Source organism: Argopecten irradians, chromosome 9 (assembly GCF_041381155.1).
Source record: "Argopecten irradians isolate NY chromosome 9, Ai_NY, whole genome shotgun sequence".
Lineage (NCBI taxonomy): Eukaryota > Metazoa > Mollusca > Bivalvia > Pectinida > Pectinidae > Argopecten > Argopecten irradians.
The window spans coordinates 2,493,440-2,507,107 of record NC_091142.1 but is presented as its reverse complement, the minus strand read 5'-3'; the positions used below and the strand labels follow the sequence as shown (position 1 = coordinate 2,507,107).

The 13,668-nt window shown below is 39.3% G+C and overlaps 1 protein-coding gene across 6 annotated transcripts in view; it reads right to left on the bottom strand.

The window, feature by feature from the left end:
* Positions 1 to 2,010: 2,010 nt before the first annotated feature.
* LOC138331084 (DNA repair protein RAD51 homolog 3-like) overlaps positions 2,011 to 13,668 on the bottom strand; it is a 39,454-nt gene continuing 27,796 nt past the window's right edge. For 2 of the 6 annotated variants that reach the window (XM_069278540.1, XM_069278539.1), the window contains exons 5-8: positions 12,092 to 12,222; positions 6,544 to 6,675; positions 5,391 to 5,582; positions 2,011 to 2,662 (exon numbers count right to left, since the gene is read on the bottom strand). In XM_069278540.1, coding sequence (XP_069134641.1) covers positions 2,570 to 2,662; positions 5,391 to 5,582; positions 6,544 to 6,675; positions 12,092 to 12,222 — 548 coding nt within the window. In that variant the 3' untranslated portion in view covers positions 2,011 to 2,569. Of the gene's footprint in view, positions 2,663 to 4,868; positions 5,053 to 5,390; positions 5,583 to 6,543; positions 6,676 to 12,091; positions 12,223 to 13,668 lie in introns of all 6 variants that reach the window. The other 4 variants (XR_011209650.1, XR_011209651.1, XM_069278541.1 and 1 more) reach the window with 4 other exon arrangements.

The window sequence follows — 13,668 nt, the reverse complement described above, 5'->3', positions numbered from 1 at the left end:
TTCAGTTTTGATTTTGATGCAGTAACCAATTCTTTAAATGAACATTTGACCCTTAGTTTTTGTCATTTCATTTCTTCTCTTGAAAATTATCTAATTAATTGCCTTTTGCCACATAGTTCATCGGAAAAAAATACTTGTATATTATATGCATTGCACATAGTTCCTTATAAATGAGGTCTGTAAACAACATTTGCAGCATAAGCCATGAACTTTGTAAAAATGCCATCAAGGGATATCCATGTGTCAGATCATACTTTCTTCTTAATGGAGTCTTAATGTTTCCCTTGTTGTCATTTTACTGCAGATTGTTATTAGCTGTCTCCATGGCTTTGTCCTCAAGATCAATTATCAAATAATCATAACTACAATTTTTTTTTCTTTATTTTGTTATTCAGACAATTATATTCAAACATTAGAGAAAAGGTCACATGACACTGACTGTAAATATTTGTTGAAACTGTTGAATTCAAGATAGGTTCAAAGTTCAAATCTAAAAGAAATTTTCTAGCATTTTCTTAAAATCTTCTCATAATTTTTAGATTCATCTTTTGATATGAGGAGGAATAGTTGTCTGCAATCTCAACAATTTATCCAAAATTAATTAAATGAATACTTGGAAGATAAATAACCCAACTTGATAATGACATGGGACTTGCAAGAAAATACACACCCTAAAATGTTACTAATGACATATTTGCCTTCTTTGAACTAAAATTTTGTTACATCAATGCTTTTTCAGTTCAGTACTTACAGTACTTTGATTCTAAAATACTAGGATATTTTAGCTATCACAGTTCGTATATAGACACGTTTAAAATAAATATATGCAATATAGACACCCAAGAAATATAATAAAACTAATATCAACATCCAGCTTTATAAGACTTACGAGACACTATTAAGCATTAAAACTGATTCTATCAAAAATATAAATATTTACATATTATCACGATAAAAATTACTTAACATAAAATATAAATGTGGCTCACCCTTGGGACGATCCCTAAACCGACAATTCACACCATCCCTAGTCTTGGAATAAAAAATTTGAAAGTTGGTTATTACATTAAAATAATAATTGAAGCACTATAAAAATATTGGTAATATTACGGTTGTAGCCAGCAGTGGGCGGCCCAGTCAGCTCCGGTTGAGTTTGAATGTGGTAAAGGGTTATCTGCTATGTGTTCACTTGAGAGTTGATGTAGATACATGGTATGCTTGAATGTCATATGATTAGTTAAAAGCTTATCCGACTTGAGTCACTTGACCTGTAAATCTGTGAAGACAATCACTTGTTTATCTGCAGATGTGTTCACTTGATAGTTGATGTAGATACATGGTATGCTTGAATGTTATATGATAAGTTAAAAGTTTCATCTGTCTAAAAGAGTCACTTGATCTGTAAAACTGTGAAGATAATCTCTTCTTTATTTGCAGATGCTGTATATTCTATATATACACAGGGATATTCCGTTAAAATATTAACTAGTACTTTTATTGCAACAAAATGTAATATTCCAATCCAGTTTTAACTTCTGTAAATTGAAATCAGGGGTATCAATGTTAATACCTAATATCCTGAGTTGGGTTAATGTTTTAATGGAATATCCCTTGAGAGAAAATTGTTGGACATTGATTTCAACTTCACCTTACACTGTTGTTAACATTGATAGATTGACACTGGATTTGGCAGTAGTTGATTGTTGGGTTCATGAATGGCATGGACGGCCTCCAATGTATGTTGTGTGTAGCATGCACAGACTGCGCTGTATTTGTTGGGTCTTCTTGTATAATGGAACTCTTGCCCTTTCATTGTGCTAAATGTATAATGATATCACTGGAACATGCCCCTGAAGACACCCAAGTATCCCAACACACCTAGTCACATTAAACTGACAAAGTGTCAACCAGTCGTTTAAGAGCATAACTACCACTTTCATACACTTTGCCCAGATGGTAGAAAGTTCAAACCATGATTGAAATTTAAAACATGTAAAAACCAACACAAACTTTTAAAAGGAATATACATTAGTCGTGCATCATTTTTATTCTATATATCATTATTCATTGTTCATATATATTTCTCATACAATATTTTCAAGATCTTTGGAGCATTTATTTTTAACAATCTTATGAGATTAAACATTTCCATGATTTAACTAATTTGCAAATATCTGATCCACATTATCCAATTATAAACAACAGTCATTCTTCGAAAGCACAAATTTTCAATCTGTTATTTCAATAAATATTAATTGCAAATAACCTGAACATGTACTATTACCTCTATTATGATCTATCTTTAATATTTCAATATATCTTTACCCTGTCTAGAATCTGAGCTACGCCTCCTTCAGTACTTTCAGTACTTTGATTAAAATTTGAGGCCCAGGATGACTGCCTTTCATTGTAGATTATATGAGGCAATGTATTAAAAGTAGGTGATTTTGACCTACATTTTGACCTATATACCATCATCACCATGCATGCAGTAAACCTGGTTCTCAGCTTCTTCAGAGCAATCCTAACTCAGGATTAATTAGAAATGGAGATGAAGGATTAACATTTGTCAAGATATCCTTTGGCGTTTCATTGGATTTTCTCCTGACTTATTCAGATCTTTGCCTCCTTCTTCTTTGACAACATCCCGGATTCCTCCCATCTGGAATAAAAAAATCAAGAAGAACAGTCACCTAATTTATGATAAAGAATGTTACAAAACTGGCTGCATGCACACACCAGCATCTAAGTGTTAGGACTATTGTGTGTATCTATCTAGGACTATTGTGTGTATCTATCTAGGACTATTGTGTGTATCTATCTGTTAGGACTGTTGTGTGTATCTATCTGTTAGGACTGTTGTGTGTATCTATCTAGGACTATTGTGTGTATCTATCTAGGACTATTGTGTGTATCTATCTGTTAGGACTATTGTGTGTATCTATCTGTTAGGACTGTTGTGTGTATCTATCTAGGACTATTGTGTGTATCTATCTAGGACTATTGTGTGTATCTATCTGTTAGGACTATTGTGTGTATCTATCTGTTAGGACTATTGTGTGTATCTATCTAGGACTATTGTGTGTATCTATCTGTTAGGACAAATGCTGATGCACCCATCTAGTGTAGGACTATTTGTGTGTATCTATCTAGATCTAGGCTATTGTGTGTATCTATCTAGGACTATTGTGTGTATCTATCTGTTAGGACTGTTGTGTGTATCTATCTGTTAGGACTGTTGTGTGTATCTATCTAGGACTATTGTGTGTATCTATCTAGGACTATTGTGTGTATCTATCTGTTAGGACTATTGTGTGTATCTATCTGTTAGGACTATTGTGTGTATCTATCTAGGACTATTGTGTGTATCTATCTAGGACTGTTGTGTGTATCTATCTAGGACTATTGTGTGTATCTATCTGTTAGGACTATTGTGTGTATCTATCTGTTAGGACTATTGTGTGTATCTATCTAGGACTATTGTGTGTATCTATCTAGGACTGTTGTGTGTATCTATCTAGGACTATTGTGTGTATCTATCTGTTTGTGTGTAGGACTATTGTGTGTATCTATCTGTTAGGGTTATTGTGTGTATCTATCTAGGACTGTTGTGTGTATCTATCTAGGACTTTGTGTGTATCTATCTAGGACTGTGTGTGTATATATCTTTTAGGACTATTGTGTGTATCTATCTAGGACTATTGTGTGTATCTATCTGTTAGGACTATTGTGTGTATCTATCTGTTAGGACTATTGTGTGTATCTATCTAGGACTATTGTGTGTATCTATCTTTTAGGACTATTGTGTGTATCTATCTAGGACTATTGTGTGTATCTATCTGTTAGGACTATTGTGTGTATCTATCTGTTAGGACTATTGTGTGTATCTATCTAGGACTATTGTGTGTATCTATCTAGGACTATTGTGTGTATCTATCTGTTAGGACTATTGTGTGTATCTATCTGTTAGGACTATTGTGTGTATCTATCTGTTAGGACTATTGTGTGTATCTATCTGTTAGGACTATTGTGTGTATCTATCTGTTAGGACTATTGTGTGTATCTATCTGTTAGGACTATTGTGTGTATCTATCTGTTAGGACTATTGTGTGTATCTATCTGTTAGGACTATTGTGTGTATCTATCTGTTAGGACTATTGTGTGTATCTATCTAGGACTATTGTGTGTATCTATCTGTTAGGACTATTGTGTGTATCTATCTGTTAGGACTATAGTGTGTATCTATCTGTTAGGACAATTGTGTGTATCTATCTGTTAGGACTATTGTGTGTATCTATCTAGGACTGTTGTGTGTATCTATCTAGGACTATTGTGTGTATCTATCTGTTAGGACTATTGTGTGTATCTATCTAGGGTTATTGTGTGTATCTATCTAGGACTATTGTGTGTATCTATCTAGGACTATTGTGTGTATCTATCTAGGACTATTGTGTGTATCTATCTGTTAGGACTATTGTGTGTATCTATCTGTTAGGACTATTGTGTGTATCTATCTGTTAGGACTATTGTGTGTATCTATCTGTTAGGACTATTGTGTGTATCTGTCTAGGACTATTGTGTGTATCTGTCTAGGACTGTTGTGTGTAACTATCTGTTAGGACTGTTGTGTGTATCTATCTGTTAGGACTATTGTGTGTATCTATCTAGGACTATTGTGTGTATCTAACTGTTAGGACTGTTGTGTGTATATACAGGGTGTCCCAAAAAACATGTACCGAGTTAGACGCTTTATAAAAATTATTTTGATAGACGGAGGAATTTGATCTAAATACCATAAGAAAGGTAGTGATCTGCTCTGTACAATGATATATAACAACCAGGACAAATAACTTTTTGTTAATACTTACAATGAAAATCGAGAGAAAGTCATATTTCGCTAATTTTTCGATTTGTTCAGAAAATCAATAACTCTCATTTCAAGAATGGGCGCGAGGTATCCGACCTTTTTCGATGACATGATGAATTCTGTCCCTGAAATTCCTCACCACCTCACACTTCTGTAAATCTGCTTCCTGGAGATGGATTGCATACCTGGATGACATTTCATAACATTTCATTTACTAAAGTAGGGGATTTTCCACGCATTGTAGAGTTCAATATCTTTAGCCTGAATCTTCATGGTGCTAGAAAGTCACCAAAATGTGACATCATCGATGATGTCATCATTTCTATTATAACGTAATCACACAAAATTATGATGTTATAGATACATTGGTACCCAATTAAGTTAAATTTGGATACTCCTGCTTTCCAAATCATTTTGAATTTTCATAAAAAGTTTAGTATTGCAAAAGTTATTACCTGTCACATTTGGGACATGTTTTTTGGGACACCCTGTATCTGTTAGGACTATTATTTTTGTGAGTTACCGTTACTTGGTATGGTGCTCTGGCTTCCTGATGTGAGGGTGACTTATAGAGCCAAGCATATCTCTTCTGTTGTTCCCAGTACAGAATCACTCTAATTGTGCTTACGTGTCCCCAACTCTCGCCCAACGCTGGCACCAACTGGGATGTTCCATCGCCTCGGGTAACAGTAGTCATCTGATTTGTCAGAACAACCTAGAACATTGTCAATCATCATTCAGGTGGCTTATCTTACATTTCACGAATTCAGACATCTCCAATTAGTTTTCACATCCATTGTGTTAATAAGAATGGATTAAAACAGATTAAATGTGACAAATCATTTTAGAAACTATTGAATATATAAAAAGCATAACCACCAGAAAATCAGCTAAAACAGTGTTACAAATTAAGAAAATACAGTATAACCCTGCCAAGTCCAACTCCCATTCTATGACAGTATAACCCTTGCTAACTCCCATTCCTTGACAGTATAATACTGCCAAGTCACACTCCCATTCTATGACAGTATAACCCCTGCTAACTCCCATTCCTTGACAGTATAATACTGCCAAGTCCAACTCTCATTCTATGACAGTATAACCCCTGCTAACTCCCATTCCTTGAAAGTATAATACTGCCAAGTCCAACTCTCATTCTATGACAGTATAACCCCTGCTAACTCCCATTCCTTGACAGTATAATACTGCCAAGTCCAACTCCCATTCTATGACAGTATAACCCCTGCTAACTCCCATTCCTTGACAGTATAATACTGCAAAGTCCAACTCCCATTCTTTGACAGTATAACCCCTGCTAACTCCCATTCCTTGACAGTATAATACTGCAAAGTCCAACTCGCATTCTTTGACAGTATAACCCCTGCTAACTCCCATTCCTTGACAGTATAATACTGCAAAGTCCAACTCGCATTCCCCCCTAACTCCAACACGCATTAGTCAACGGTACAAGAGGCTAATGGGCCTTAACAGCCATCTGATTATTGGCACAAAACACCATAGTCACAGTATACTGAAGTGGCTAACAATTAGTTCTCCCTCGTTGAAGTTGTAAGTAAGTTTCGGAAATATTATGATTTTGACTTCAAAAGTAGTTTAAAAGTCATTCACTTGAACAAACCTGGTAACAAGTTGTTTACAGTAAAAGTAATACTTACTGCCAGTTTATACTTGGTGGCCAGTTTGATGAGGTTTGGAGCTGTAGAGGTTAGAAGCTGTGTTCGCTGGGATACATTCTCAATGTTATGACGAAAGTGGAATGCAATGCTATCTATAATCACAAGGCGTACCTAAAATAGACATATCACAACCTCTACAGAAAAAGATTTATACGTCAAGCTTGACAAAGTCTGACCACTCTAACATGGTTTGATTCAAAACTGATATGTCTATGTTATTTTTACCAGTGTGAAAAATGAAATGTATTCTTAAAAGTCTGAAAACTAATAACTGGAAACTAATCAATGTAATTGGACATTGTTTGGTAAAACAAATACTGCATGGCCGCTTTTTTACGTGGGGAACAACACAAACACATAATTATATATGTCTTGCTTGCCTTTCCTATAATGTTCAAGTCATATCAATATGAAAAGGAAAACAAGAGATCCAACCATCGAAAGATCTATGCCTGACAATGGAAAGAGGGATCTTTACTCTTCTTTTTAAACTTTAACTATCAAAATCCAAGATAGCTGTCTGGCGGCCATCTTGTTGATAGATCAGTCCCAAAATGCAATATGCACAACTAGGGTCCTAGGGGAACCTACATACGACATTGGAGACAGATCCCTTCAGTACTTTCTGAGAAATAGCGGTAACAAACTTCAATTGCCAAAATCCAAGATGGCCGCCTGTCGGCCAACTTGTTCATCGATCAGTCCCAAAATGCAATATGCACAACTAGGGCTCTAGGGGAACCTGCATATTAAATTTGAGACAGATCCCTTCAGTACTTTCTGTGAAAAAGCGGTAACAAACGTCAACTACCAAAATCAAAGATGGCAGCCTGTCAGCTATCTTGTTCACCGATTAGTCCCAAAATGCAATATGCACAACTAGGGCTCTAGGGAAACCTACAAATGAAATTTGAGAAACATCCTTTCAGTACTCTCTGAGAAATAGCAGTAACAATCTTCAACTATGAAAATCCAAGATGGTTGCTTGGCGGCAATCTTGTCAACTGACCGGTCCAAAAATGTAATAAGCACAACTTGGGTCCAATGGGAACCTGTATATTAAATTTGATAAAGATTACTTCAGTACTTTCTGAATAATAGCGGTAACAAGACCAACAAGACGGACCATGGACCACAAACGAAAGGCGGTAACAAGACCAACAAGACGGACCATGGACCACAAACAAAAGGCGGTAGTAACATGACCAACAAGACGGACCATGGACCACAAACGAAAGGCGGTAACAAGACCAACAAGACGGACCATGGACCACAAACAAAGGCGGTAACAAGACCAACAAGACGGACCATGGACCACATAAGAAAGGCGGTAACAAGACCAACAAGACGGACCATGGACCACAAACGAAAGGCGGTAACAAGACCAACAAGACGGACCATGGACCACAAACAAAAGGTGGTAACAAGACCAACAAGACGGACCATGGACCACAAACAAAAGGCGGTAACAAGACCAACAAGACGGACCATGGACCACAAACGAAAGGCGGTAACAAGACCAACAAGACGGACCATGGACCACAAACGAAAGGCGGTAACAAGACCAACAAGACGGACCATGGACCACAAACGAAAGGCGGTAGTAACATGACCAACAAGACGGACCATGGACCACAAACGAAAGGCGGTAGTAACATGACCAACAAGACGGACCATGGACCACAAACAAAAGGCGGTAACAAGACCAACAAGACGGACCATGGACCACAAACAAAGGCGGTAACAAGACCAACAAGACGGACCATGGACCACAAACGAAAGGCGGTAGTAACATGACCAACAAGACGGACCATGGACCACAAACGAAAGGCGGTAACAAAACCAACAAGACGGACCATGGACCACAAACGAAAGGCGGTAACAAGACCAACAAGACGGACCATGGACCACAAACAAAAGGCGGTAACAAGACCAACAAGACGGACCATGGACCACAAACGAAAGGCGGTAGTAACATGACCAACAAGACGGACCATGGACCACAAACGAAAGGCGGTAACAAGACCAACAAGACGGACCATGGACCACAAACGAAAGGCGGTAACAAGACCAACAAGACGGACCATGGACCACAAACGAAAGGCGGTAGTAACATGACCAACAAGACGGACCATGGACCACAAACGAAAGGCGGTAACAAGACCAACAAGACGGACCATGGACCACAAACGAAAGGCGGTAGTAACATGACCAACAAGACGGACCATGGACCACAAACAAAAGGCGGTAGTAACATGACCAACAAGACGGACCATGGACCACAAACGAAAGGCGGTAACAAGACCAACAAGACGGACCATGGACCACAAACAAAGGCGGTAACAAGACCAACAAGACGGACCATGGACCACAAAAGAAAGGCGGTAACAAGACCAACAAGACGGACCATGGACCACAAACGAAAGGCGATTTGAATAGCCCACCATTTGATGATGGTGGGCTTAAAAAAACATGGAAGGTCCGCAATAGCAATAGGTACACCTAGGGCACTAGTCTGATATATTCAGAAAGTTTCATGGAGCTGCTTTGAACGGTTTTGGAGTTATAGTCTGGAAACAAAAGGAAACAGTAATTTGGTATTTTTTATGGTAACCGGAAAAAAATTCCCAAAATGGAAGGTCCGCTATAGCAAAAGGCACAACTAGGGCACTTATTTGACCCCTGTGACCTTATATGAAGGTCAAGGTCTTTCATTTGAACAAACTTGGTAGCCCTTCATCCCAGCATGCTGTAGGCCCAATATGAGTATCCTGGGCCTTCTGGTTCTTGAGAAGAAGTCCTTTAAAGATTTTAGCCTATTTGACCCCCGTGACCTTGAATGAAGATCAAGGTCATTCATTTGAACAAACTTGGTAGCCCTTCATCCCAGCATGCTACAGGCCCAATATCAGTACCATGTGCCTTCTGGGTCTTGAAAAGAAGTTGTTTAAAGATTTTAGCCTTTTTGACCCCCATGACCTTGAATGAAGATCAAGGCCATTCATTTGAACAAATTTGATAGCCCTTCATCCAAGCATGTCAAAGGCCCAATATCAGGTCTCTAGGCCTTTTAGTTATTCACAAGAAGTTGTTTAAAGGATTTTAGCCTATTTGACCCCTGTGACCTTATATGAAGGTCAAGGTCCTTCATTCGAACAAACTTGGTAGCCCTTCATCCCAGCATCCTACAGGCCAAATATCAGTACCCTGGGCCTTCTGGTTCTTGAGAAGAAGTAGCTTAAAGATTTTAGCCTTTTTGACCCCTGTGACCTTGAATGTAGGTCAAGGTCATTCATTTGACCAAATTTGGTAGCCCTTCATCCCAGCATCCTACAGGCCAAATTTCGGTACCCTGGGCCTTCTGGTTCTTGAGAAGAAGTCGTTAAAAGATTTTAGCCTTTTTGACCCCTGTGACCTTGAATGAAGGTCAAGGTCATTCATTTGAACAAACTTGGTAGCCCTCCATCCCAGCAACCTACAGGCCACATATCAGTACTCTGGGCCTTCTGGTTCTTGAGAAAAAGTCATTTAAAGATTTTAGCCTAATTGACCCTCGTAACCTTGAATGAAGGTCAAGGTCATTTATTTGAACAAACTTGGTAGCCCTTCATCTTAGCATCCTACAGGCCAAATATCAGTAACCTGGGCCTTCTGGTTCTTGAGAAGAAGTCGTTTAAAGATTTTAGCCTTTTTGACCCCTGTGACCTTGAATGAAGGTCAAGGTCATTTATTTGAACAAACTTGGTAGCCCTCCATCCCAACAACCTACAGGCCAAATATGAGTGCCCTGGGCCTTCCGGTTATTGAGAAGAAGTCGTTTGAATGAAAAGTTTACGCACAGCGCACGACGACGGACAATACATGATGACAATAGGTCATCCTGACCCTTTGCGTCAGATGACCTAAAAATATACTATATCTACCGATTACCACACTTTTAGATTGGTACACGTCAAGTAAACACTCGAAAATCGTCCAGACAAAATATCTGCTCAAATACCAATGTCAGAGGCGAGTGATAATAGATGGGTATGGAAATATAAAATATGTTTACTGGGATCCAGATAGTGTTGTTACAGATATAGAATGTCACAGGAGGGACGGTCTACGTTTAAATGTCACAGGAGGGACGGTCTACGTTCAAATGTCACAGGAGGGACGGGAGGACGGTCTACGTTCAAATGTCACAGGAGGGACGGTCTACGTTCAAATGTCAGGAGGGACGGTCTACGTTCAAATGTCACAGGAGGGACGGTCTACGTTCAAATGTCACAGGAGGGACGGTCTACGTTCAAATGTCACAGGAGGGACGGTCTACGTTCAAATGTCACAGGAGGGACGGTCTACGTTCAAATGTCACAGGAGGGACGGTCTACGTTCAAATGTCACAGGAGGGACGGTCTACGTTCAAATGTCACAGGAGGGACGGTCTACGTTCAAATGTCACAGGAGGGACGGTCTACGTTCAAATGTCACAGGAGGGACGGTCTACGTTCAAATGTCACAGGAGGGACGGTCTACGTTCAAATGTCACAGGAGGGACGGTCTACGTTCAAATGTCACAGATGGGACGGTCTACATTCAAATGTCACAGGAGGGACGGTCTACGTTCAAATGTCACAGGAGGGACGGTCTACGTTCAAATGTCACAGGAGGGACGGTCTACGTTCAAATGTCACAGGAGGGACGGTCTACATTCAAATGTCACAGAGGGACGGTCTACGTTCAAATGTCACAGGAGGGACAGTCTACGTTCAAATGTCACAGATGGGACGGTCTACGTTCAAATGTCACAGGTGGGACGGTCTACGTTCAAATGTCACAGGAGGGACGGTCTACGTTCAAATGTCACAGGAGGGACAGTCTACGTTCAAATGTCACAGGAGGGACGGTCTACGTTCAAATGTCACAGGAGGGACGGTCTACGTTCAAATGTCACAGGAGGGACAGTCTACGTTCAAATGTCACAGGAGGGACGGTCTACGTTCAAATGTCACAGGAGGGACGGTCTACGTTCAAATGTCACAGGAGGGACAGTCTACGTTCAAATGTCACAGGAGGGACGGTCTACGTTCAAATGTCACAGGAGGGACGGTCTCGTTCAAACAGTCTACGTTCAAATGTCACAGGAGGGACGGTCTACGTTCAAATGTCACAGGAGGGACGGTCTACGTTCAAATGTCACAGGAGGGACGGTCTACGTTCAAATGTCACAGGAGGGACGGTCTCCGTTCAAATGTCACAGGAGGGACGGTCTACGTCTCACGTCTGTCAAATGTCACAGGAGGGACGGTCTACGTTCAAATGTCACAAGAGTTACGTTCAAATGTCACAGGAGGGACGGTCTACGTTCAAATGTCACAGAAGGGACGGTCTACGTTCAAATGTCAGAGGAGGGACGGTCTACGTTCAATATTTTTTTCTAAATCTATGTCCATGTATTCTGACAAATGTAAAGAGTAACTTGACCAAGTTTCAATTCAATTGGATGTGATTAACTTTGGCAACTTTAAGCCTGACAACCAACCTTGGGATGTTTTTCTACGATGTCAGGTAGAAGGTGAATGGTTGCTTGTAATTCTGAGTAGTCATGACAGCGATAGTAATAAATTCGTGACAATAGATTTTCTAGGCTGAACTCCGGTAACTCCTCTGAATCTGTAAAAAAAAGGAAAACGAAACAATTACATGTAATATTATGTAATACTAAAGACATTACACAGGGTGAGGTTAAGACAGGTGTAACTACATTTGCAATTAAGACAGGTGTGACTACATTTGAGGTTAAGACAGGTGTGACTACATTTGCAATAAAGACAGGTGTGACTACATTTGAGGTTAAGACAGGTGTGACTACATTTGCGATTAAGACAGGTGTGACTACATTTGAGGTTAAGAGAGGTGTGACTACATTTGCAATTAAGACAGGTGTGACTACATTTGAGGTTAAGACAGGTGTGACTACATTTGCAATTAAGACAGGTGTGACTACATTTGAGGTTAAGACAGGTGTGACTACATTTGAGGTTAAGACAGGTGTGACTACATTTGAGGTTAAGACAGGTGTGACTACATTTGAGGTTAAGAGAGGTGTGGCTACATTTGAGGTTAAGACAGGTGTGGCTACATTTGAGGTTAAGACAGGTGTGACTCTACATTTGAGGTTAAGACAGGTGTGACTTTATATTTGCGATTATGACAGGTGTGGCTACATTTTAGGTTAAGACAGGTGTGACTCTATATTTAAGGTTAAGACAGATGTGACTCTACATTTGAGGTTAAGACAGGTGTGACTCTACATTTGAGGTTAAGACAGATGTGACTCTATATTTGAGGTTAAGACAGGTGTGACTACATTTAAGGTTAAGACAGGTGTGACTCTACATTTAAGGTTAAGACAGGTGTGACTCTACATTTAAGGTTAAGACAGGTGTGACTACATTTGAGGTTAAGACAGGTGTGACTCTACATTTAAGGTTAAGACAGGTATGACTACATTTGAGGTTAAGACAGGTGTGACTACATTTGAGGTTAAGACAGGTGTGACTCCACATTTGAGGGTAAGACAGGTGTGACTTTATATTTGCGATTATGACAGGTGTGGCTACATTTGAGGTTAAGACAGGTGTGACAACATTTGAGGTTAAGACAGGTGTTGCTACATTTGAGGTTAGGACAGGTGTGACTTTATAATTGAGGTTAATACAGGTGTGACTCTACATTTAAGGTTAAGACAGGTATGACTCTACATTTAATGTTAAGACAGGTGTGACTCTATAAATAAGGTTAAGACAGGTATGACTCTACATTTAAGGTTAAGACAGGTGTGACTCTATAATTGAGGTTAAGACAGGTGTGACTCTATATCTAAGGTTAAGACAGGTGTAACTCTACGTTCAAGGTTAATACAGGTGTGACTACATATGAGGTTAAGACAGGTGTGACTCTATATTTAAGGTTAAGACAGGTGTGACTCTACATTTGAGGTTAACACAGGTGTGACTACATTTGAGGTTGAGACAGGTGTGACTATACATTTGAGGTTAAGACAGGTGTGACTCTACATTTGAGGTTATGACAGGTGTGACTCTAAATTAAAGGTTA